The 23385-nt window shown below is 50.4% G+C and overlaps 2 protein-coding genes and 1 pseudogene across 3 annotated transcripts in view; 2 read left to right on the top strand and 1 right to left on the bottom strand.

Moving 5' to 3' along the window:
* Window positions 1-13083, top strand: part of NPM2 (nucleophosmin/nucleoplasmin 2) — a 31231-nt gene extending 18148 nt beyond the window's left edge. Inside the window, exons 6-10 of the mRNA XM_045985216.1 lie at window positions 10649-10742; window positions 11506-11687; window positions 11881-11915; window positions 12699-12732; window positions 12815-13083. Of these exons, the coding sequence (XP_045841172.1) occupies window positions 10649-10742; window positions 11506-11687; window positions 11881-11915; window positions 12699-12732; window positions 12815-12859 (390 nt within the window). The 3' untranslated portion in view covers window positions 12860-13083. The remainder of the gene's footprint in view (window positions 1-10648; window positions 10743-11505; window positions 11688-11880; window positions 11916-12698; window positions 12733-12814) is intronic.
* Window positions 1145-2114, bottom strand: LOC123929496 (annotated as a pseudogene).
* Window positions 13084-18068: 4985 nt separating the features above from the next.
* On the top strand, window positions 18069-23269 carry FGF17 (fibroblast growth factor 17). 2 transcript variants are annotated; one of them, XM_045985242.1, is made up of 5 exons: window positions 18069-18199; window positions 18377-18413; window positions 21122-21266; window positions 21473-21579; window positions 22512-23269. In XM_045985242.1, exons 1-5 carry the CDS (start codon window positions 18165-18167, stop codon window positions 22803-22805), a joined length of 618 nt encoding a protein of 205 aa, XP_045841198.1. In that variant the 5' UTR covers window positions 18069-18164; the 3' UTR covers window positions 22806-23269. The 2 variants fall into 2 exon arrangements, with proteins under 2 accessions (XP_045841198.1, XP_045841188.1); XM_045985232.1 differs by having other exon boundaries at window positions 18165-18199; window positions 21089-21266.
* The last annotated feature ends 116 nt before the right edge of the window (window positions 23270-23385 follow it).

The following is a 23385-nucleotide window of genomic DNA, read 5'->3' as shown; positions in this document are numbered from 1 at the left end:
TATTATTGACTTTTTTTTTTTTTTTTTAGACATTTGGTCTTTTTCTGATACAACCATTTCATGGTTTGATTTCCTTCTAAGCACCTCTCTGACTTCATCCCACAAATGTTGATAAGTACGGTCTTCATCTTCATTCCATTTAAATTATTTTATAGTTTTCTTCTTTAGATTCTCTCATTGATTTCTAGTTCTTTCTCATGGTGGTCTGAGGAAATCTCTATATAATTTCTGTCCTGTGTTCTGACCTTCATGACCCATAACGTGGCCTAGTTTAGTGAATAGTTCCTTAATTCTCAAAGAATGTGTGTTCTGTGGTTGTATGTATTGTTTTATTACTGTCAGTTCTAGCAAGCTGATGGGTAATTTTGTTGGAGTCTTCTGTATCCTTACTCATTTTCTGTCTACTTGATCTGCGACTAAGAAAGGACTGTCTGTGTTTTTGCCATTTTTCCTATCAATTATCAGTTTTTACTTCATGTATTTTGAAGTTATTTTATTAGGCACATATACTAGGATTGCTATAGCGCTTTGATTAGTTGATCCCTTTAAAATGAAATGTCGCTCTTTATCGGGTAAATACTCTGAAGTCTACTTGGTCTGATGAGAGCCTCTAGCTCCCTTTTGATTACTGTTTGTGCTAAATTTTTCTTATTTTTTTAATTTTGTCATATTACTTTTAACTTCCATATCTCTCTATAAAGTAGGTTCCCTTTACTTTCTTATTTAGCCAGTCTGTTCATCCGTGCCTTTTTTTTTTTAATTTCTGATCTTATTTATTTGTCACTCTTAGAAAATCTCATTTTTTAAAAATTTATTTTTTTCAGCGTAACAGTATTCATTGTTTTTGCACAACACCCAGTGCTCCATGCAATACGTGCCCTCCCTATTACCCACCACCTGGTTCCCCCAACCTCCCACCCCCGCCCCTTCAAAACCCTCAGGTTGTTTTTCAGAGTCCATAGTCTCTTGTGGTTTCGCCTCCCCTTCCAATTTTTTTTTAATAAACATATAATGTATTTTTATCCCCAGGGGTACAGGTCTGTGAATCGCCAGGTTTACACACTTCACAGCACTCACGATAGCACATACCCTCCCCAATGTCCATAACCCCCTCCCCCTCTCCCAACCCCACCTCCCGAAAATCTCATTTTTGACTGGACTCAGACTCAGAGGTAGAAGCTCTCAGAGAGGACAGCCTCCATCTCCTGGCAATCTGTTCCTGGCGTTTTTCTTTGGCCTCCTTCATTCTCTTGGCCAAAAGTTTAGCATATTCTGCAGCCTCTTCCTTGTTTTTCTTAGTGCCCTGTTTCTTCAGAGCAATACTCCGACGTTTGTGTTGGAGGACACGTGGAGTAACAAGACGCTGTATCTTGGGCGCTTTGGTTCTAGGTTTCTTTTTTTTTTTTTTTTTTAAGATTTTATTTATTTACTTGACAGAAAGTGATCACAAATAGGCAGAGAGGCAGGCAGAGAGAGAGAGGGAAGCAGGCCCCCTGCTGAGCAGAGAGCCCGATGCGGGGCTCGATCCCCAGACCCTGAGATCATGACCTGAGCCGAAGGCAGCGGCTTAACCCACTGAGGCACCCAGGCGCCCCTGGTTCTAGGTTTCTTACCTTCTTTGTTTAAGGGTTTTCTCACAACATACTGGCGGACATCATCTTCTTTAGAGAGATTGAAGAGTTTGTGGATTCTGCTGGCTCTTTTGGGCCCCAGGTGTATCAGTGAGTCCAGGAATATCCTTCTCCCCTTTCTTTACAATGACCAAGTTGAGAACACTGAGATTGGCATCCACAATGCAACCCCGAACAGGTTTGCGCTTTCTCTCTCCCATCCTCCTTGGTCTGTAGCAGGAATGCCCCTTACTCAGCCGCAGGCGGACACGGCCATGGGTCAATACACCCTGCTTCATGGGGAAGCCTTGTTTGTCATTGCCACCACTGATTCGGACCACATAACCCTTCCATTCTTCACCAAGAGCGTCAGCAGCAACTTCTGTGGCCATATGCTTCTCATAAAAGGTACAAAGTTTGCGTTCATCGTCCACTTCAATGAGTTTCTGGCGGCCAGTAGCTGGGAAAGAGATGTTCAGCTTCATCCTGAAGCAGCCTACTGCCTCCAAGGCACCACAAAAAAGAGGCCTCATCCCTGCCTTTTAATTAGAGTATTTGTATTGTTAATATTTAAAATAATTATCAACAAGGCTGGATTTTAACCTATTGTCTTGCTATGGGCTTTCCTATTTGTCCTTCTGTGTTCCTTTCTTCTTTTTTTCTGGCCTTGTTTTGGGTTAGCTAAGTGGGTTTCATGATTACATTTTCATCTCCACTATTGGTTTCTTAGTTATATCTCATCTCTTTATTATCTTTTTTGTGGTTGCTCTAGAATTTATAGATGCATCTTTAAATTACAATAGTCTATATTCAAATAGAATTATGCCACTTCATGAATGATATGAAAATCTTGCTTCAATACACTTCATTTCCCATTTCCCATCCTTTGTGCTATTATTGTAATAACTTTGGTTTCCACATATGCTATAAATCCCACACTACATTGTTAATACTTTACCCACGACCCTGAGATCAAGACCTGAGCTGAGATCAACAGTCAGAGGCTTAACCGACTGAGCCACCCAGGCATCCCTTAAGTGTTTATTATTTTAGTGACCTCTCCACCCAACATGGGGCTTGAACTCACAACCCCAAGATCAAGGGTTGAACACTCTTCTGACTAAACCAGCTAGATGCCCCTAGACAGTCTGTATTTTAAAGAGATTAGAAATTAGAATAAAACATTGTTATGTTTACTATTTCTGGTACTGTTCTACTTTGTGTAGAACTCTAGGTTGACACTTTTGCCTTCAACACTTAATAACATTGCCCCATTGGCCTTCTAGCTTACATAATTTGGAGAAATCTAGCATCCTTGTCTTCAGAAATTCTTTATGCAATGTCTTTTTTTCCCCCTCTGGCTGCATTAAGATTTTATCCTTATCACAGGTTTGGAACAATTTATAAAATGCCTTGAGGTTCTTTGAACTTCTTAAATCTGTGGGTTCATTGTTTTCATCAAATTTGGAAATTTTTGGCCATTATTATGCAAATACTTTTTTTCTGCTCCCCACTTCTCTCTTGGGGAGTCCAATTATAAGTTTATTAATTGTGTTCAAACCTACCTATTTTGTCTCCCCGATATATCAATTACCAAAATAATTTGTATTTAAAACTCCCTCTTATGATTGTGAATTTCCAGTGGGTTCCTCTTATAATTTTATTATTTACTTTATATATTTTATTTTTCAGTTGAAAAGGTTTTTTTGGTAATCGTAGATTTACGTATAGCTGTAAGAAATAATACGGAGATATCCCTATATATTTGCCCAGTTTTCCCCAAGTAACATTTTGTAAAACTGTAATCTAACATTGAAATGAGGATATAGACATTGATACAATCAAGCCATCTTGTTCAATACAGTTTCATCACCTAAGTTCATATATTTAGCACCAAAGTGGGGCAGGGGAGACAACAGGGATCCCTCCTATTACCCTTTTATTTTTTTTTTAAAGATTTTATTTATTTATTTCACAGATCGTAAGTAGGCAGAGAGGCAGGCAGAGAGAGAGAGGAGGAAGCAGGCTCCCTGCTGAGCAAAGAGCCTGATGTGGGGCTCGATCCCAGGACCCTGGGACCATGACCTGAGCCGAAGGCAGAGGCTTAACCCACTGAGCCACCCAGGCGCCCCCCTATTACCCTTTTATAACCACACCCACCTCCCTTCTGCCTCCTGTTCTATCCCTAACCTCTGGCAACCACCAACCTAGTCTCCATTTCTAGAGTTTTTGTTCTAGAAATAGTATCATACACGTGTAACTTTTTTGGAACAGGCTTTTTTTTTTTTCTCAGCATAATCTCCTGGAGTTTCATCTAAATTGTTGTGTGTATTCTTTTTACTGTTGAGTAGTATTCCGTGGTCTCACCGTACCACAGCTCAACCCTTCATCTGTAGAAAAACTGAGCTGATTCTGCTTTGGGGCAGTTATGAATAAAGCTGCTATGAACATTTGTGTAAAAAATTTTATGTAAGTGCAACTTTTCCTTTCTCTGGGATAAATTTCCAGGAGTACAACTTCTGGGTCATATATGGTGGTTTCCTGCTTAATTGACTATATTGCCGAACTGTTTTCTAAAGTGGCTGTACCATTTACATGAGTAATTGCCATTTTCTGCATCAACACCAACATTTAATGTTGTCACTATTTCTGTCTTTAGCCATCTAAAATGTGTGTCTTGGTATCTCACAGTACTTTTGAGTTGCATTTCCCTAATGGCTAATGAGGCCGAACACCTTGTCGTATTTATTTGTCATTTGCCATCTCTGTATTCAGTAAAATGTCTGTTCATGTCTTTTGCCCATTTTTTACTTGGATTGCTTTGTTACTGTTGGGTTCTGCTAGTTCTTTATAGATTCTAGACACTAGTCCTTTGTCAAGACTGTGGTTTGCAAATATTTTCTCCCCAATCTGTGACTTGTCTTTTTATCCCTTCGAATGAACTTTTATGGAACAAAATTAATTTTGATGAGGCCTATCTTACCAGTTTTCCTCTTATGACTTTTGCTATTAGAAAGTCTGAAAACTCTTAGTCTGCTCCAAAATCACAGACTTTTCTATGGTTTTTGTCCAAAAGTCTTAGAGTTTCCTGTTTTATACTTAAGCCCATGATCTGTTTAGAGGTAATTATGGTAGAAGTTGTGGGGTTTAGGTCAAGCTTCATCTCTCTACCTATGGGTGTCTGGTTGCTCCAGCACTATTCACAGAACAAACTCTCCTCTCTCCCTTTAACCAGTTGCGCACCTTCATCAATGATCAGTTGAACGTGTCTGTGTGGGTCTATTTCTAGGTCTTCTGTTTCATTGATCTTTGTATCTCTCCTTCCAATACCATACTGTCTTGATACTGTAGCTGTAGTCTTATGTATGTTTAGACTGTGTTGTTGGTGCATATGATTAACATAATTATCTTCCTGATAAACTAATATTAATTCTTTATCCCTAAAAATGCTTATTAAATTCAAGCTTACATCATCTGCTATTAATTTTCCAGTTTTCTCTTAATATCCATTTTCCTTTACTCTGTAGTAATGGAATTCATGACTTTTAGCTGGCCACCAGCTACTGCAAATAAGGCCTGGCGGTGAAGTTCTGGCCAATGAAATGTAAGCAGAAGTGGTAAAGTGTCCTTAGAGAGAGATCATGTGACTGTTTTTATCCCTTCCTTCTTCCTGCTGGCTGGAATATGGATGTGATGGCTAGAATGAGCAGCCATCCTGGGCCAGAAGGTGGAAGCCATGTACTAAAAATGGTGAAGTAACACAATAGGAAGAACCTAAATCCCTGGTGATTGAAGAGCAGTATGCCCACAGCTGACCGCTTATATCCAGGTTTAGTTCATGTGACAAAGAAACAAGCTTCTATGTTATGTAAGCCAGTGGCATTGAGTTTTCTGCTATTTGTTATCAAACGTAGTCCTAGCAAATACAACTAGCTTCATTTTTGTAAGGATTTTTTTTTAGCAGTTTTAGGTATACAATAAAATCGAAAGGAATATACTTCGTACCCCCACACATACACAGCCTCCGCCATTGCCAGCATCCCTCCCCAGGTGGTACAGCTCACTTCATTTTTGTTTTAAATAGGTGTGCTTGCAGTAACAGATACCCAAGTACAGTGACTCAAACACACTCAAGATTCATTTCTGTCTTGGATAGAAGACATCCAGAGATAGGCAGTACAAGACTGGTAAGATGGCTCCATGTTCACCAAAGACCCAGTCTTCTCTTCTCTTTCTCCTCACCTTGGTTCAAAACTTCCTTCCTCAGGATCATCTTACAGTCCAAAAAGGCTGCTGCAGCTCCAGCTCTTACTTCTGCATTTAGGGTAATAGGTGAGAAGAAACAGGAGGAGTCCAAAGTCTCAGTTCCCTGTCCAATTCTTAAGGAGTCTTCACATAAGCGCCATCCACCAAATTCTGCTTGTCCAGTAATTAGTGACATGATCACAGCCAACTACACAGGAAACTGGGGAATATGGTCTTTGGTGGGTACAGTATTTGACTAGTATCAGGGCACTGATACTATTTGGAAAAAAGGAAGAACAGATATTGCATTAGGCATGAGAAGCCTCTGCCACACCTGCTGTGTATGCTTCCATATCTTTTCTTCAACCTTTCTATGTGCTTATGTTTTAGGCATGTACCTTATAAGCAGTAAGTAACTATGTTTTATGTTAATCTGTCTGGCCAATATATTCTGTTTATGTTTACTGTGATGCTAATATACTTGGGTTTATTTGTAACACATACTTTGTGATTCTGTATTCCTTACTTTTTCATGTTTTGTTTTTCTTTTTTCTCTTTATCCTGTCTTTTATGAGATTAAGGTTTCTTTTCCCCATTTCTATTGGTTTGGAAGCTGTTAAATCTCATTGTAATTTTTATTGGTTCTTAATTTTTTAACAATCATGCATGATTCGTCTAAAATTAATATTTTATTCCCCCCCGAAACAGTCCAGGGAGATTTTCTGATTACCCTCTTCTTAACTTACCTGTTACCATGCAGTGTCTTAGTTGCAGCTTGTTTTAAACCCACTCGATACTAGTCAATACTCGTGTGATTTTGTTTTACAGTGATGCTTACTTGGATTTTTCTTTGTTGACCAACTTGCTTGCTCACCACTGCTGTTCATATCCACTTCTTCCTTCTCCATGTAATTGTCCTCTTTTTAAAAAAAAAAGTCTTTAAATTTGATTTAGTTAACATATCATGTATTATTAGTTTCAGGGGTAGAGTGCAGTGATTTGCCAATTGCATATAACACCCTGTGCTCCTCACATCGCGTGCCCTCCTTAAGGCCCATCACCCAGTTACCACAAAACCCCACCCACGTCCCCTCCAGCAACCCTCAGTTTCCTAGAGTTAAGAGTCTCTTATTGTTTGCCACCCTTTCTGTTTTTATCTTATTTTTCCTTGCCTTCCCCTATGTTCATCTGTTTTGTTTCTCAAGTTCCACATATGAATGAAATCATATATTTGTCTTTCTCTGACTCATTTATTTCATTTAGCATGATACCCTCTAGTTCCATCCATGTCATTGCAAATGGCAAGATTTCATTCTTTTTGATGACCAAGTAATATTCCTGTGTGTGTGTGTGTGTGTGTGTGTGTACCACCTCTTTTTTTTTAAATTTCAATTAATTAACTTATAATGTGTTATTTGTTTCAGGGGTACAGGTCTGTGATTCATCAGTCTTACACAACACCCAGCACTCATTACAAAACATACCCTCCCCAATGTCTATCACCCAGTTATCCCATTCCCCAACCCCTCCCCACTCCAGCAAACCTCAGTGTGTTTCCTAAGATTAAAAGTCTCTTATGGTTTGTCCCCTTTCTATACCACCTCTTCTTTATCCATTCATCTGCCAATGGACATCTGGACTCCTTCCATAGTTTGGCTATTGTGGGCATGGCTGCTATAAACATTGGGGTGCTCATGCCCCTTGGATCACTATGTTTGCATCCTTTGGATAAATACCTAGTGGTGCAATTGCTGGGTCGTAGGGTACCTTCATACTGTTTTTAAGGAACAGGAGGAAACTCCATATCGTTTTCCAGAGTGGCTGCGTGAGTTAACTATCATCTTTTTTGAGACCTCATTGAGTAGGTCTGGAAGTAGTGAACTTACTTGGGCTTTGCCTGGAAATATCTTTTATTTTACTCTCATCCCTTCATCATAATTTGGCTGTGTATAGTTCTACATAGAGAGGAAGTTTCCCTCAAAACTTTGAGGATGAAATTCTCTTCTGTTTTTTGATGTTGCTGTCAAAACCTTCAGTCTGGTTATTGTTCCTTTTTTGGAAATCTGTGTTTCCTCTCTGGTTTATTTAAGATAAACTCTCTGTTTTTGCTGTCCACTGTTTCACTATGTAATGTTCAGGTGCACATTTGTTTTTATTTATCTGTTCAGGACATGGGTTTTCTGGATGTGAGGATCCGTGTCCTTGATGGTTTCTAGAAGCTCTTGGTTTACTCTGTGTATTGACTCCATTGCTTCTAGTCCCTTACTGTGAATAGATGCATATTGGATCTGCTCGTTCTGTCCTCCATACCTCTCAGGTTCTCTTTCATATTTTGTTCATCTCTCTCTGCTGGGTACTGGGCAGTTTCTTCACAGCACGATTCCAGTTTACTTATCCTTATTTCAGCTGGTTTATTCTGCTTTTTAACCCTTTGTTCAGTCTAGAAAGTGCATTTGGTTCTTTCTATTTCTCCTAATACCTCTTCTCATGGTTCTGATTCCTATTTTTGTTTATTTGACTTTCATCGATCTAATTTCACAATTGTTTAGATTGTTATTCTTTTTTTTTTTTTTTTAGATTGTTATTCTTTTGATTCAAGTTCTTGCCTGTGCTGGTCTGTCGTCATTTTGTTTCCTTCTGCTCACTCTAATGGGATTGTGTCTTGTCTGATTTATAATTTTAAAGATTTTATTTATTGGGTTGCCTGGATGTCTCAGCTGGTTAAGCATCTGCCTTCAGCTCAGGTCATGATCCCAGGGTCCTGGGATTGAGTCCCACATCAGGCTCCTTGCTCAGTGGGGAGCCTGCTTCTCTCTGCCTTCTTGTGCTCTTTCTATCCCTCTCTCTGACAAATAAATAATTTTTTTAAAAAAGATGTTATTTATTTATTTGACAGAGCGATAGAGAGTCAGAGAGTACAACCAGAGGGAATGGCAGAGGGAGAGGAAGAATATTTTGTAATTTTAGATGGGGAGATGTCTTCAGGGTCTTTTTTTTTTTTTTTCCTGAAAGTATTCCATGTGAAGAAAATTGACAGTGTCCCAAGGGAATAGTTTTGCATTTGTGTCTGCCATTTGCCCAGGAATGTCACCAGCCTGGGATTTTAGACAAGTTTCTTGACTAGGCAGTACTCACCAAGTGAATTCAAACTTTGTGTGAGTGAGAGGTACAGCCATGGGTTTTTGGGTTCTCACAGGAGACTTCTTTTATCCCTTTTGCATTTCCTTCCATCAGTGGTAGGGGGAGGAGGAGTTCCTGGTAGGTGGGTTTAGAATTCTGGAGTCTCCTCACCTCACCCTGACCCTGGAGCTTTTTATTGAGGTACAACCCTTGGAGGGTCCTGGCCTCCATTCAGCAGGCTCCATGACAGCACTCCTTTCTTGAGCCCAGGCCCTGTCTCCCATCCATGAGTTTGTGTTAAAACCCAAGGTCATGGGGCGCCTGGGTGGCTCAGTCAGTTAGCCATCTGCCTTCGGTTCAGGTCAAGATCTCAGGGTCCTAGGATGGAGCCCCACATCAGGCTCCCTGCTCAGGGGAGACTGCTTCTCCCTCTGCCTCCCCCTCTCTCTGGCAAATAAGTAAATAATTTTAAGGCAAACAAACTCCAGGCCAGAGCTGTTTTCAGGCCCATCCCCCCTCAGCTTCTCTCAGCTCCTGCACATGCTGCCCCTTCATTTCTGGTGCACGGGACCCCTTCCTTCTGTTTTACTACGCAGCCATGCAATGAAAACATTGGAGCACATTTTATCCAGCATTTCTAGGTGTTGATGGCTGCAGAGTTTTAGTTTCACTTATCTCCTTCCTGTCTGAGCCCAGAACTCTAAATTCCTCTCCCGAAGCCTCCTCCGTTCCCTCCTCTGTAAAGTCAGGACATCTCCATTGTGGGACTGTCAGGAGGAGCTCAATGGATAAAGCCCATAAAATGCTTGGCTTAGGGCCTGGCACACGGCAGGCAATCAGTAAACAGGAGTATCATCATCAATACTCCAGAAAATTTGGGAAGTTTGCAGAAGCGTAAGAAAAAAAATATTGTACTGTGCACTGAAAATTGTGGCTCACACTTAAGAGAAGTCTAACTTCTTCGCACGTACATCCACACTGCTGGTACTGTACATACCACTTGGTGTCTGCTTTTCTCATTTGGTCAGTGTCTTATTTGGGTGGGCTGCCCTAACAAAATACCACAGAGTGAGGGGCTTAAACAACAGACATTTATTTTGTCCCAGTTCTGGAGGCTGAAAGTCTGAAAACACGGTGCCAGCATGGTCGGATTTGGGAAAGGACCCTGTTCCTGGCTTGCCGGCAGCTGCCTGCTCTCTCTCCTCCCACAGCAGAGAGACAGCAACAGAGGGAACGCTCTGTCTGCTTTATGAGGACAGAGGACACTCATCCCATCCTGAGGGCTCATGAGGCTCTCATGACCTCATCTAGTCCTAATTACCTCTCAAAAGCCCCACCTGCAGATACCCTCACACTGGTGGTTAGGGCTTCACGTAAGAATTTGGGGATACAACTCAGTCAGTAGCAGTCAGAATTCTCTATGGAACAGCAGCCCCTCAGTTTGGAAGCCTGTCTGGGATCTTTAACAAGAACGGGCTTATCAGATTCCCATTCTCCTCTGACAGAGCCCACCTCAACAGGAAGGGGCTGATGACACCATGAGGCCCAATGTGTCTAGTTGGGGTCTGGGGGATCCGTTCTGATGGTTTCTGCCAGGGACCAGCCTGCAGGCAGCTGCCAGAGCTGAGCCAGCCCATCTTCTCTGCTCCTGCCCTCAAATCCTCCCCTTGCAGGTGGTCCTCATGGGATTGGAGCTTTCTCCTCCAGTCACTTTCCAGCTGCGGGCTGGCTCTGGGCCTGTGTTCCTCAGTGGCCAGGAACGTTACAGTAAGTCAGATCCTGGACCTGGGGAAAGTCTCAGAGTGCTGTGCCTCGCACAGGGCCAAGGAGGGAAGAGGCACTCCAATGCTCGGGATTCTGGAATTACTGGCGAAAATCCCCAAAGGCAGCGTGATTGCCAGTCGTCTGGACTGGAAGTCCTCCTTTACCTGCCGGTGCCTCTGGGCCGCAGTCCCCTTGCCTATAGCATGAGGGTGGGATGTACTTGCTCTCATCTTCAAAGAGCAGTTGGGAGGGATGCACGGGATATTCAGGAACAAGTTTGCATGATGCTGAGTACGACCCGCACTTGGAAGGTTAGCTGTTGTGAAGCATGGAGCTGGGAGAGTAATATGGACCCCAGCCAGCCGTAACTCCCTATGAAGGGAGCTGCTGACTCCCTTCATAGCCTCCTTTGTCCGCTTGTCCCCCCTCCCTCAGGGCACTGTCCTACCACAAGCCCCTGGCAGCCTCCGCTTCCCTCAGGATGAGGTCTGCATTCCTTAGCTGCTCCTGGGGACCCCCACCTCCGCCTACCCTTCCCCTCCTCTGGCTCCTTCCCAGCCAGAGCCATAGCTGGCCGCTTCCCCTGCCATCCCAGCCCTCTGGGCTTCCGGACCCCTCACCCCACCCAAGCCTCCACTTTGTCAGGCCAGAAAGGGTCACGAGGAGGCCGGCTTCCCCAGGGCAGCTCTGAGAACAAGACCCATGGCACAGAATGGGAGCTAGGTGGAGACCCCGAGCTCCGAGGCCCTGCCCCCTTTCCATGCAGACCTACCCTGGGAAGAAGAGGAGGAGGAGGAGGAGGAGGAGGAGGAAGAGGAGGAGGAAGATGACAGCGAGGAGGTCGATGACGACGACGATGATGATGATATAGATGTGTCCCTAGAGGAGGATGCCCCCGTTAAACAAGTCAAGAGGCCGGCATCCCAGAAGCAGACTAGTGTTGCCAAGGTGAGGGAAGGGACCCCCAGAGGCTCCTCAGAAACCCAGCCAGGCCCTTTGCACGGAGTGTGCCTGAGTGTGCTGAAGCCTGGGCAGGGCCGCCAGTTGCTCAGCCTGGGTGCTCAGCCCAGGTGCCCAGCGGGCATCTGCTCTGGCCCTGGGCCCCATACTAACTGGCCCAACACCGCTGTTTGGTTCCCAGAAAAAAAAGGTGGAAAAAGAAGAGGAGGCAGTGAGGTAACTCTTTCCATCTATTAACTTGGCCAAAATCTTGTAATGGGGGTGCATGGGGCCAGAAAGAGCCTGGCCTATGTGCACACGGGTACGAGTCCCCTGCTGGCTGCCACACCTCTTGGAAAAGCATGAAAGTATTCTTACCTTTTGACCTAATTCCACTATGGCAATTCCTTCCCAAGGATCCCATCCAAAATATGGGATTTTGTAAAATGATAGGCACCGAGGTAGGCATTATTTAAGTAGTAGTAAAAATGGAAGCATTCTAAATGTCAACCAATGTACGAGCTGATTAAGCTATGTCTCATTCTCCCAATGGAATGTGACCTATGTCTACGAAGAATATAGCATCCTGGAAAGTGTTTCTAGAATTAAAAAAGACAGGATAGTAAGTTACTTTCATGTTATTTCACATGTTTTTAAAAGAAAACAAAGCAAAAAGCCCAAAAGGAAACACCAAAATGTTAATACTGGTAGGGAAATAAAATAAGTAACAATCTCTATTTGCTATATTTTGTGGCACTTAGTTAAACATTACTTTTATGATGAAAAAGACCTATTTGTGATAAAAAATGAAAGCAGATGGAAACCGGAGAAGAACAAGACATCTTATTTAGAATAAGAGCGAGTCAGAGTGGTCCCCAGCAGGTGACAGGTGGAGAGGTGAATTCTGCAGCCCCCGACTCTGCCAGTGGGCATGAAGAGGGTCTGTGCGACTGGTGTCCGGCTGAGCACTCTCTCCTTCCCACCCACTCCCCCTCCCTGCTCCGCCCCACCCAATTCCAGATCCAGTCTTAAAGACAAGAGTCCTGTGAAAAAGGTGAGTATGAGAAGAAAGGGGGGTGGGGAGACACGGGCAGATGGAGGGAGTGGGACATGGACACCCTCCCTTCTCTCTGTAGGCCAAACCCACATTCAAACCTAAAAAGCCTGGATCCAAGAAATGAGGGGCCAGGAGGGTCCTGGCTGCAGTGACGAAGGGAGAGCCAGCTAGAGCACCGTGCAGGGTTGCCTGCCTTCCTCGGCATGTTCTGCAGGTTCCCCCGCCACCACCAGCCTCTCTCCATCTGAGTCTGAATGGGATGGAGCTATTGGGGGTGACACAAGAGACCCTCAGTCCAACGCAAGTTTCAGCAGGACCTGGAGGGAAAACTCCAACCTCAGGGCCACAATAAAGTTTGCTTTGCCAGGACCTTGTTTCTGCCATCTGTCCGCAGGGGCCCTCCTTCTTGCTGGCTGCAGTGAGCCTGTGTGCCCGGCAGAGGGCGGCCATGCGCCAGCTGGGTTCTGCGCTGCTCTTCTCTCCCTCAAACTCCCACCTCCCCCCAGTTTTGCTGTGGGGAAAACCAAGTGTCTCAACCCCTTACCCAGCTTCAGCTTTCTGGCTCCGGCCTGAGGGACGGAGATCCAGCTGGTGTAGGGCTTCCTGTGTCCACACACCCTTGTGGCTGGCCGGTTTTCCAGGTACCAAACCAAAGGGAGAGAGCCGCCCACCCTGCCAGAAAGGGCCTTGCCCACCCCCCCCTCCACCGTCAGACTAGCCTGGGGTTCTCTCCTGGCCCTGATCACGTCTGTCGGTTGTCAAATACACAGGACATCTGGTGGAACCCAGGAGGGGGGATGCTAGCTGTGCACTCCCAGGCTTGCCTCCTGTTCAGGGTGGGCTCCTGCTCATTTGTGTGAAGCTCTGTGTCAGGCAAGAGCCCAGAGGCCTGCACCTCCGAGGAGACCCTTCCAGGCGGGACACGTGAGTGAGGCAGGTTGTAGAGGGTCTCTCACAGGGGGTGGACGGGTGAACACTCTTAACTCCCGTGTGAGGAGGCTTCTCCCAGGACAGCTCCCAGAACCACAGAACAGGGCTCCCCAAAGTGTTCGGACTAGCAAGGGGGTGAATGACCCAAAGCCTGGGTCACCCATCATGACACACAGATGGCCCCCTACTTGGGCTTAATGCTCGCAGGCCCTCCCCCACACCCCTACCAACAAAACCTAAAGTAGGCCAGTGGGGAGATGGTCTTGCCTCTCTCCAGGATCCAGAGGCAGGGTCCCCGAAGGTGAGAGGCTGGCACAGGAAGGTCAGCAACCAGGCTTGTGTGTCTGTGTTCAGCCTCAGTTTCTCTCAAAGCCAGAAGAGATGGAGGAGGGTAGGGCTAGCCTTCTTGCTTTTTGCTGTCTACATCCCCTGGGACAGATGTGGGCATCACCCCACCCTCTAACAAATGAGAATGAGCCACTGACCTCGGGTTACCTAGACAGTGCTAAGGGACATCAGTTTACATCTGGCCCCAGGATGGTGGGCTGCAGGCATTTTCCATGGCTTCATGCCACAGTGACACAGGACAGAGGAGACAAATTCTTCACATTTAAGTCCCCTCCAGTCTCATGGAAACAAAAGCCAACAACAAAATGTCAGTTACTGTCCAGTGCTTTGGAGGAAGTGAAACAGGCCACTTCCCAGGCTGGAGAAGTACTATTAGGCGATGAGAGGAAGTCCCTCAAAGGACAAGAGCGACAAGAAGGGGGTGGCAGGCACCAGGAGTCGCTGGCAGAAGGACACTCCGAGAAGCAGGGGCCAAGAATGCAAAGGGCCTGCGGCAGAGCAAGCTTGGAGATCTGAACAAAGAGAAGGCTGCCCGATTGCAGGAAGTAGGCACTGGGCACCGTTAAGCCCTGTTTCTCAGACCTGGAAGATGAGGCCCAGAGAGGTGACACAACGGGCCCCCAAGGCCCCAGAGCGGGGGGGGGGGGGCAGGGTTCCCGCCAGGTCGTCTGGCCCCAGAGCTCTCTAACCACTTTGGCAGAGAGGGAGAAAGCACACAGCAGCCTGAGTGCTAGGAAGTCTCCTGAACGGAAAGCAGTCATTAGAATGAGGTCTGGTAGTTGGGATGGGCAGCCCCGGCCACTTCTAGCCCAGCTGGGGTTCTCACAGGTACTTCCTCCCTCCACCTCACCCCTGGCAAACGCCCCAGCAGCCTGGCTCCACCCTGAGTCTGCACAGAAGGGCAGGCGACAGCTACACGGACAGCTACGCCCGCAGATTTGATCTCCCGGTGCTGGCCGGCAGCAGGGATAGAGCGGCAAAGATGGAGGGCTCCCCGTCTTGGAAGGGTCCATTTGTCTTTTGCCCTGCCCCAGCTCCAGCCCTTCTGTTTTTCAACAGGAGAAGGGTGAGCTGGGGTCGAAGCAGGTGGTGACAAGTGGCAGGTCTGCAGGTGGGCTCTGCGGGCTGTGTCTGCACCAGCTGGGCTGTTAGAAGGAGCAGGCGTGAGACGCCTCCGTTGGGGGGTGTTGAACTTGGCACTAGGGGGTGGGGATTAACCAATGCAGCCCGGGCTACTTCTCACTTCCCTTATCACCTCCTGCCACCTCCCCCCATAAATGTTAATGAACCCTACCTTCTGCCTCCCAGCTCCCTCTAGTCAAGGGAGAGACTGGGTCAAAATGTAGGTAAACTGAGTCTGGGCCACATAAGAGGATCTAGGCCCCTTGCTCCCATTCTTTTGGTCCTTGATAATTTTCAGGGAGTGTCCACCTCAGCTGATGCCCATGGTGGCAGTTTTGACAACATTGGTAATGGCCATTTCGTTTTTACAAATTAGGAAGTGGGACCAGAGAAAGGAAGGGATCGCCATAGGACACACAGCCCATAGCGGACAGGGCACAGGGATGGGGATAAAGTCCATGGACACTCTCCATGCTGCCTCCCCTCTTGGAAGCCAGCACTGGCCTTCCCATAGGGGTAAAGGAGCAAGCTGAGTCAGGAGGCCGGGCCTGTAGGGGCACAATGGGAAGGGACAGGGAGCAGGCATCACACCATAAAATAGGCTACCCACCCATGCCCTAGAGTCCCCCGGCACAGGCCCCTGGCTGAGCCCCAAGGCCAAGCTTGACTGCTGGCATCTGTTACCATGGAGACCCAGGCCTGGCTGGGGGGCTAGCCGGTGACAACGAGCCCCTCCCCCACCGATAAGAACCAGGCACTCGGGCTTAGAAAACTGGGGCCCAGACAGCGCTAGGTGGCACTCCCCACACCCGACTCCTTAATTCATTGGGTCCACCCCAAGTTTGAACTACATCCTCCATGGGTCCATTCCCACCTGTCATCCCAGGAGTGAGGGCGGGAGGAGGTAGCTCTGAGCACCCTACCGGGAGCTAGGAGCAGGCAGACACGTGGGTGAGGTCTCAGGCTACCCAGAGAAGGGAGCCAGAGCTGGCACCAGCCACAGCAGACAGGTGGACTCGGGCATTTCCTCGAAGGGGCAGTTTAAATCGGGCAGAAAGTGAGCCAATATAGAAAATGGAAATCATCAGGGGCACCAGCCTGGATGAAAGCAGAGGAGCAGGACAGGGTGGGGCATGCTTAGAAAATGCTGAGCACTGGACTGGGAGTCTGGGTACCCGGTACCTTGTCCGAGTCACGTGCTACTCACTAACTGAGACCATCCCTGGGCCTCATCAGTGAGCAGGAGCCTGGACCAGATGAAGAATCTCGAAGAACCCTTCCAGTTTGACAGTACGATTCAAGTATGGTCGCAACCCTGGACCCCCCCAGTTACAAGGCTCCCCCCACCCCGCACTCCCCAGGCCAGTTCAGGCTGAACAGGGCCCTGAGCCCCGCTGTGGGGAGCCGGGGCGGAGCTGGGAGCCAGGTGCTGGAGCTGGACAGTTGGAGGTGGCCAGGAGGTGGCCTTAGGGCTTGTCTGGGGGCGGGGGAGGGGTGGCAGACAACTTTGTGGATTGATCTAGCTCAGGAAGGTGAGAAGGAGGTTTGGAGGTGAGAGTTTCGCCCTCCTGCTCATCTCTTTAGGTAAATACATCCACGTCCAGCATTTCCCTTCTCTTTCCGTCCTGGGGGCGCTTAGACCTCGGAGCCCAGAGCTGAGATGTGAGCTCTGCTTCCCTACATGGGGGCTTCCCTCCGAGATCCCCCCCAATTACAAGCCTGCTTCCACAGTCACCATCACCTGCCTTCTGAACGAAAGGGACAGTTACAGTCCCCGTCACCAGCCTCTGGGGCCTTGGATATCTTGGCCCAGAGGGAGTGGACACAGCAGAAAGGCTCCAGACCAGACCCACATGGAACAGAAAGAGCATGGACTTCAGGAGCCCAGTCCCACCATTCACTGGCTGGGTCATTCTGAGCTAACTACCCAGCAGTGCATCTCAGTTTCCCTGTCTGTAGAATGGGGTAATACTGGCATGGCACACAGCAGGGTGGGACCAGAGGTCACGTAAAGAGGCTGGTTGGCTCTTCATCCCAGGCAGGGGCTGGTGGGCGCAGGGAGGAGGCCCTAGGGATAGCCACTGCCTCAGAGAGGATGGTGGGTGAGGCCCAGAACGTGTTGTGCCTTTTGACATCTGCTCAGGGCAGTTATCTCATTTGGCCCTCTGACATTACTGTCCCCACTTCTAGAAAAGTGCCAGGGGCCCAAAGAAAAAGAGCTTGTGCCAATGCAGCAGCCCCTCTCAGAGCCTGTCTGTCCTGAGTCAGCAGGCCAGCTCTCAAGCCCACACCGGGTCCTCCCACAGCCCCAGCTGCACCTTCTCCCCCATCCCTGGTCCCCAACCTGTTGCACCCGCTATTTGCTGCCAGTCAGGGCGGCCCTGACACCTCCAACCGGGTGGCCAGACCACAGAGAGGGGGAGCCAGGGGTGACAGAGGCAGTGGAAGCCAGCGCTCCTAGCCAAGCCCACCGCCTGCCCCCTGGAGGGAGGCTCCTCCTTTTAAGGCTGCTTCTGGGAATTTCCACCCCCAGAGCCAGACTCAGCAACCCCTGGCCCAGGAATGATACCTGCGCTCACCCTTGGGGAGGTGGGGCGCCAGACCTGAGGGCAGGAGAAGCTGGCCCCTGGGGAACGGAGACGGGGCCCTCCCATTCAGGTCTGAGGGTTAGGGAAAACGTGGGAGACCACGGGGTCCAGCCTCCCTAGCCAGCAGCTCCATCCCCTGTGCGCAGGCAGCCCCGCAAGAGGCTGGCAGCCCCCGCCAGCGGCTGCTTTGCCCGCTCACTGGCCAGGAAGGTGGACACCTCACACCTCAGTCTCCCAATTACGCCCTCCTCCCCCACTCCTCCTCCCCTCCCTCTCTCTCTTCCTCCTCCCCTCTCTCTCCTCCTCTCCCCCCTGAAAACCTGTGGCTTGAAGAGACCTTGGCTTCTCTGGGACTCTACCCCTCTCTACCCCTGGGGACTGCCCATATCTGCTCCTGAGTTTGGGGGCAGGGGGCCACCACCCCAAGGACTCTCTCCGGCGATGGGAGCCACCCGCCTGCTGCCCCACGTCACTCTGTAAGTGTGCTGCCTCTCTGGATGGAAGTTTCGTTGCCCTTTCCAGCCTGGGGCAGACCTCATTTTACCGGGTCTCCCACCCGGAGGGGTGGGGGGGGTGAGGGGAGGGTGCCTGGGTGCTCGCCCTGGGTTGACTGCTGGCGCCCCCACCAGGGTCTGCCTTGTCTTCCCACACAGGTGCCTCCAGATACTGATTCTCTGCTGTCAAACTCAGGTAGGCGGGCGCCCCCCCAGTAGCTGTTCCCTGTCTCCCCACCCCACCCAGCTTGGGGGGGGTAGTCTCCTCTTGGTGGACAGAGGCAGGTTCCGGCCTCTCCCTGGATCCGGATGGTTTCTGAGGTGGGGGTGGGTGGTGGTGTCAGCCTTTGGAGGCGGGTAGAAGGGGCTAAGGCACATCTGGGGATGCACTGAGGTCTTTATCTGTCCTCCCTCCACGACCCTCCCTATCCCTATTTGTCCTGGAGTCTCTGTTTCTCCCTCCGTACTGCCACATGGGTTCACCTCCCCCACCTCACCACCAAGGCTAACCGCATGCGGCAGCCCAGGCTTGAGGGATGGACTCTGGAGAGATGGGTAGAGGGCAGAGGTGCCGGCTCAGGTGACGCTTGTACTGGGAGCTACCTGAAAACACAGGTTTCCACGCAAAACCGCTTGTGCATTCCGCTTCCTACCCCACTCCCCCCATCACCGATGTCCCAGGGGTGCACTGCCCTGGGGGACCGCGTGGGCAGTCCCAATGCCCAGCCAGGGAGGGGTGACTCCTCACCTACAGGGCAACTAGGTCAAGCCCAAAGAGGTTTGTTTGGGACAAGACTCAGGGTTTGCATCTCCACACTCCCCCCACCCCATGCCAGCGCCCCCATGCACACCCCCCACCCCAAGCCTCAGCCCCCTGGGCGAGGCTCGGTCCCTTTTTGTGATCCTCCATAAAAGTGCAGCTATTAAAATGCACTGGTCCAGAACCGCTCTGGGGAGAGATCGCTTGGCTTTCCCAGGCCAGAGGCCCGCTTCTCTTCATATCCAGTGGGGACTTTTTTTGAAGGTAAATGCCTTTTCTCTGGGAGAGGGAAAGGGGCTGCCTTTGAAGCAGTGGGGGGGTGGGAGAGAGAGAGAGACAACTCCCCCCCCCTTTCCTTCCCCCTTTTGCTCTAGCCCCCGTTCCAGGCCTTTTGCTTCACACATCCAGGGAGAGCAAGAAGAAAGCCCCCAGCCTGGCTGGGAGGGGGCTGGGGGTGGACCCAACCTGTTCTGGAAGGGGAATTAGCACAATGGTGAGGCTGGCCGGGGCGTTTATGGCCTGGCTGAGGCCCCATTCAGGACTCAGGGAAGGTGGCAAAGCTGTCCTTTCCCCCTTGAAGTGCCCCCTCACCCCCCTGGAGGGGGGGCCGGCAGGCCGGACCATAGCCATGCTTGAGGGGCTGTCTGACAAGCAGCTGTCTGCAGCAGTGGAAGGGGAGGTCCCCCCGCAGCGGGAACATGAAAGGGACAGGCCAGGTCCCGCGGGGAGAGCGACTTGTGGGCTGTGGGCTGTGTGGCTGTGGGGGGGGGGGGCGTGGGGCTGCTTTTGTGCAGGGCCTGAAGGGGGACAAGGAGAGGAGGGGGCTTCAGGGGGGCCCTCTCTGCTCCTGACCTGGAACAGACAGCCAGAAGGAGGCTGCCCGCCAAGAGGGGCGGAGGGCCTGAACCTGGGCCAGGAGGCTGGGGGCTGGGGCCGGGCTGGACCCCACTGAGGGTCCCAGGCCAGCTAGACCCCACCCCCTGGCAGGGAGACTAGCCCCCACCCCAAATGCTGGCCTCGGGTTTTTCCAGGATGGGGTGCGGGGCGCACTTTGCTGCTCTGAGTCTCCAGACCCTGCTCTCATAGCAGGGTGGGGGTCCTGGCAGCACTTCTGGCCAGTGGCCGAGCTGCAGTGGGAAATGAGCAGTGACACACACGAAGGGTTAACCCTGAGCAGGTTACAGGGTCAGCCTGGAGCCACCACGCACTCACCACCCCCTTCCAAAGCTGATCCTTCCTGATCCTGCTCCTCCCTCTGCAACAGACGTGGCCTCCAACAGATGCTGACCTGGGTCCAGGTCTGTCTCAGCAGTTGTGATTGGGCCTGGTATAAAGGTGGCCTTAGGGACCTGGGCCAGGGAGAGTGGGGCCAGCAGGATCGGGTGGAGAGAGAAACATTTGAGTCTAGGGTTGAAGCTGTCACCGGCAGCTGAGAAATGGCATCTGGTTTGCACCTCACTGGAGAGAGAGCAGGAAGTGGTGTGGTTTTCTCCCACTCAGTGTTGCAGATAGGTAGGGAGAGACTGGGCCTGGAGACGGTGCTTGCCCTGGCTTTGCACCACGTCTGGGTGGAACCTGGAAGCTGGTGGCAACAGCGCCCCTACTGGCCACCAGCCTCGGTTACGTCACAGGCAGCCTGGCACCTCCCCGGAGCACCCCTGGACCATGCCGCTGGCTCCTCCTGCTGCTGCAGCCTCCGCGTCCCTCACCCGCAGAGGGACAGAACACGAACTGCGTACGGGCTCCTCTGAGGGTCCTGAGCACCCAGGGGGAGGGGCAGGGGAGTCATGCAGAAGCTCAGGTTCCCACCGTTAGTGCTGAACTTGGGTTCCATAACTTTGAAGGTTCCTTCTAGCAACCAGAGTCACAATTCCAGGTCTGCACTAGATCACAGGTGTCCCCCAAGCCTGGGCAGATGGAGAGCCAAGAGATCATGACTGGCTCACCCACTGGCCTGGGAAGGTCATACGTCCCCTTCCCCAACACCTCTGCTTCCTAGGACCAGTGGCCTCTCCCATCACTCTCACCTCCACACCCCTCTCCCCCGGATGGACCAGTGGTGGTGTCACCCAAAGCAAATTGACACTATTTTTCCCTTGGTAACCGCAAAGGGGGAGAATCACCCGTCTCCTAATTTTAACCAGTACGTGAGGGACCAGGGTGCCATGACTGACCAGCTGAGCCGGCGGCAGATCCGCGAGTACCAGCTCTACAGCCGGACCAGTGGCAAGCACGTGCAGGTCACCGGACGTCGCATCTCTGCCACCGCGGAGGACGGCAACAAGTTCGGTGAGACCCAGTCCTCGCTGGAGGCCACTCACACCGCTGGCGGCCTAACAGATCCTGTGCCCAGGCAGGGGCCCGAAGTGGGAGAGCCTCCCGGTGCCACCCCACAACCAAAGTTGGGAGGCCAGGCTGGCTGGGGGGCCCCCTGCCACACCCCTGAGCCGACAACTCCCGCCAACAGAGGTCCTTCTCCCCCTCCCCCATCACAGCCAAACTCATAGTGGAGACAGACACATTTGGAAGCCGTGTGCGCATCAAGGGGGCTGAGAGCGAGAAGTACATCTGTATGAACAAGAGGGGCAAGCTCATTGGGAAGGTGAGACCTGGAAGGAGGGCGAGGGGAGGAATGAATCAATCTTCCTGCCTGCCCCACAGCACCGCACTCCCCTCCCCTGGGCCCAAGCCAAGATGACTTCTACTCACACTCCAACACTCAGCCTCTCTTGTTTCTCCATTTAAATGAGACACTTACTGATCTCTAAGTGTCTTGGGCTCTGATTTATAGGCTATGTCCAATCAATGAGTCAGGATTTAGCACCTTTGTGAGATTGCAGCCCCCGTGTTGAGGGTCAAGAGCTGATCAGCTGAGAGTGGGCATTCATACATGGCCACAAGCTCCCCCAAGGTCAGTGGGGTCCACAGGATCCCTCTAGGCAGATGGCACACTAACGCCTACTAGTGTAAGCACCAGCGGGTGTGAGCTTTCCGGCAGGTCCAGCGCTGTTGCTGTTGCGTAGGGAGAATTCCATCTCCTTTAGCATTTGTCAATCCTGGCTTCTGGTTCTCACTGTTCTCACCAAATATTTGCTGATTTCGGTCAAGCCTCAGGCTTCTCGTCTATAAAAATGGGCATAGTGTCAAGGTTTTGGATAGGGCCAAATGGATGGCTGCGTGGCTCCTGACATAGTCTTTATTCTGTAGACAGTTGCGCATTCTCCTCAGACTGTTGCCTCCTTGGCCTCCACCCAACAGTTACCACGCTATACCACTGGCTAAGCACCATGCTCAAGGCATACAACTTCCAAATGACAAACCTGTATTTAGGTTCAGATCTGACTCCCAGCAAACCTTGTTCCCTTCTCCCACTTTTATCTCTCCAACAAGGGCATCTACCTCCCCCCGCAGAAATCCCTGGGCACACAGCCCCCTGTCGCTCCCTCCTTTGTCCCACAAAATTGGTCCAAAAGTCAGACAAACCAGACAGGTTGGGTGGACGAACACCCCTCCTCTCCCTCCCTCCCTCCACAGCCCAGCGGGAAGAGCAAAGACTGCGTGTTCACGGAGATCGTCCTGGAGAACAACTACACAGCCTTCCAGAATGCCCGGCACGAGGGATGGTTCATGGCCTTCACGAGGCAGGGTCGGCCCCGCCAGGCTTCTCGCAGCCGCCAGAACCAACGAGAGGCTCACTTCATCAAGCGCCTCTACCAGGGCCAGCTGCCCTTCCCCAACCACGCCGAGAGGCAGAAGCAGTTCGAGTTCGTGGGCTCAGCCCCCACGCGCCGGACCAAGCGCACTCGGAGGCCGCAGCCCCTGACGTAGTCGGGGACACTGGGGGCAGCTGCCCCTCACCAGCCTTCCCATCCCCTTCCCTTCCTAATCCCAAGACTGGGCTGGGGTGGAGGGAGGGGAACCAGAGTCCCCAAGGAGGACCGGGAAGACCAACCAGCGTCAGAGCCTCGAGCCGGAAAGGGGCGGGACTGCCACAAACCAGGGCTGGGGCCTCGGGGCAGTCGCCCCAGACCCTGCACTGAAAAAGGCCCCGGGGTGGGGGTGGGGCAGACCCCCAGGCGAGGAACTGTAGTGTTCCCTCGGACGCAGGCTCCCTGAAACAGGTGGAAAGGGCAGCAGATTCAAGGCCCTGCAAACACGGTCCGGAGGTGGTTCTCTTTAAACTCTGCCTGCGGAGTCTTCCTCGGTCTGCTCCCGGTCTCCACATTCCTCCTGGCCAGACTGTAGGAAGGGACTTCTGTGTTTGTTTCAGGAAAAAGAAAAGGGGGGAGAGAGAGAGAGAGAGAGAGAGAGAGAGATGGCCATTCTTCACATTCCACTACCCAGGCCTGCACCCCCATCCCCAATTTCGAGTCCCAGAATAAAACCATTTTCCTGCAAACGGGTTATC

Source organism: Meles meles, chromosome 2 (assembly GCF_922984935.1).
Source record: "Meles meles chromosome 2, mMelMel3.1 paternal haplotype, whole genome shotgun sequence".
Classification (NCBI taxonomy): domain Eukaryota; kingdom Metazoa; phylum Chordata; class Mammalia; order Carnivora; family Mustelidae; genus Meles; species Meles meles.
Note: the sequence above shows the minus strand (reverse complement) of the source record. Positions and strands in the feature narration are given on the sequence as shown.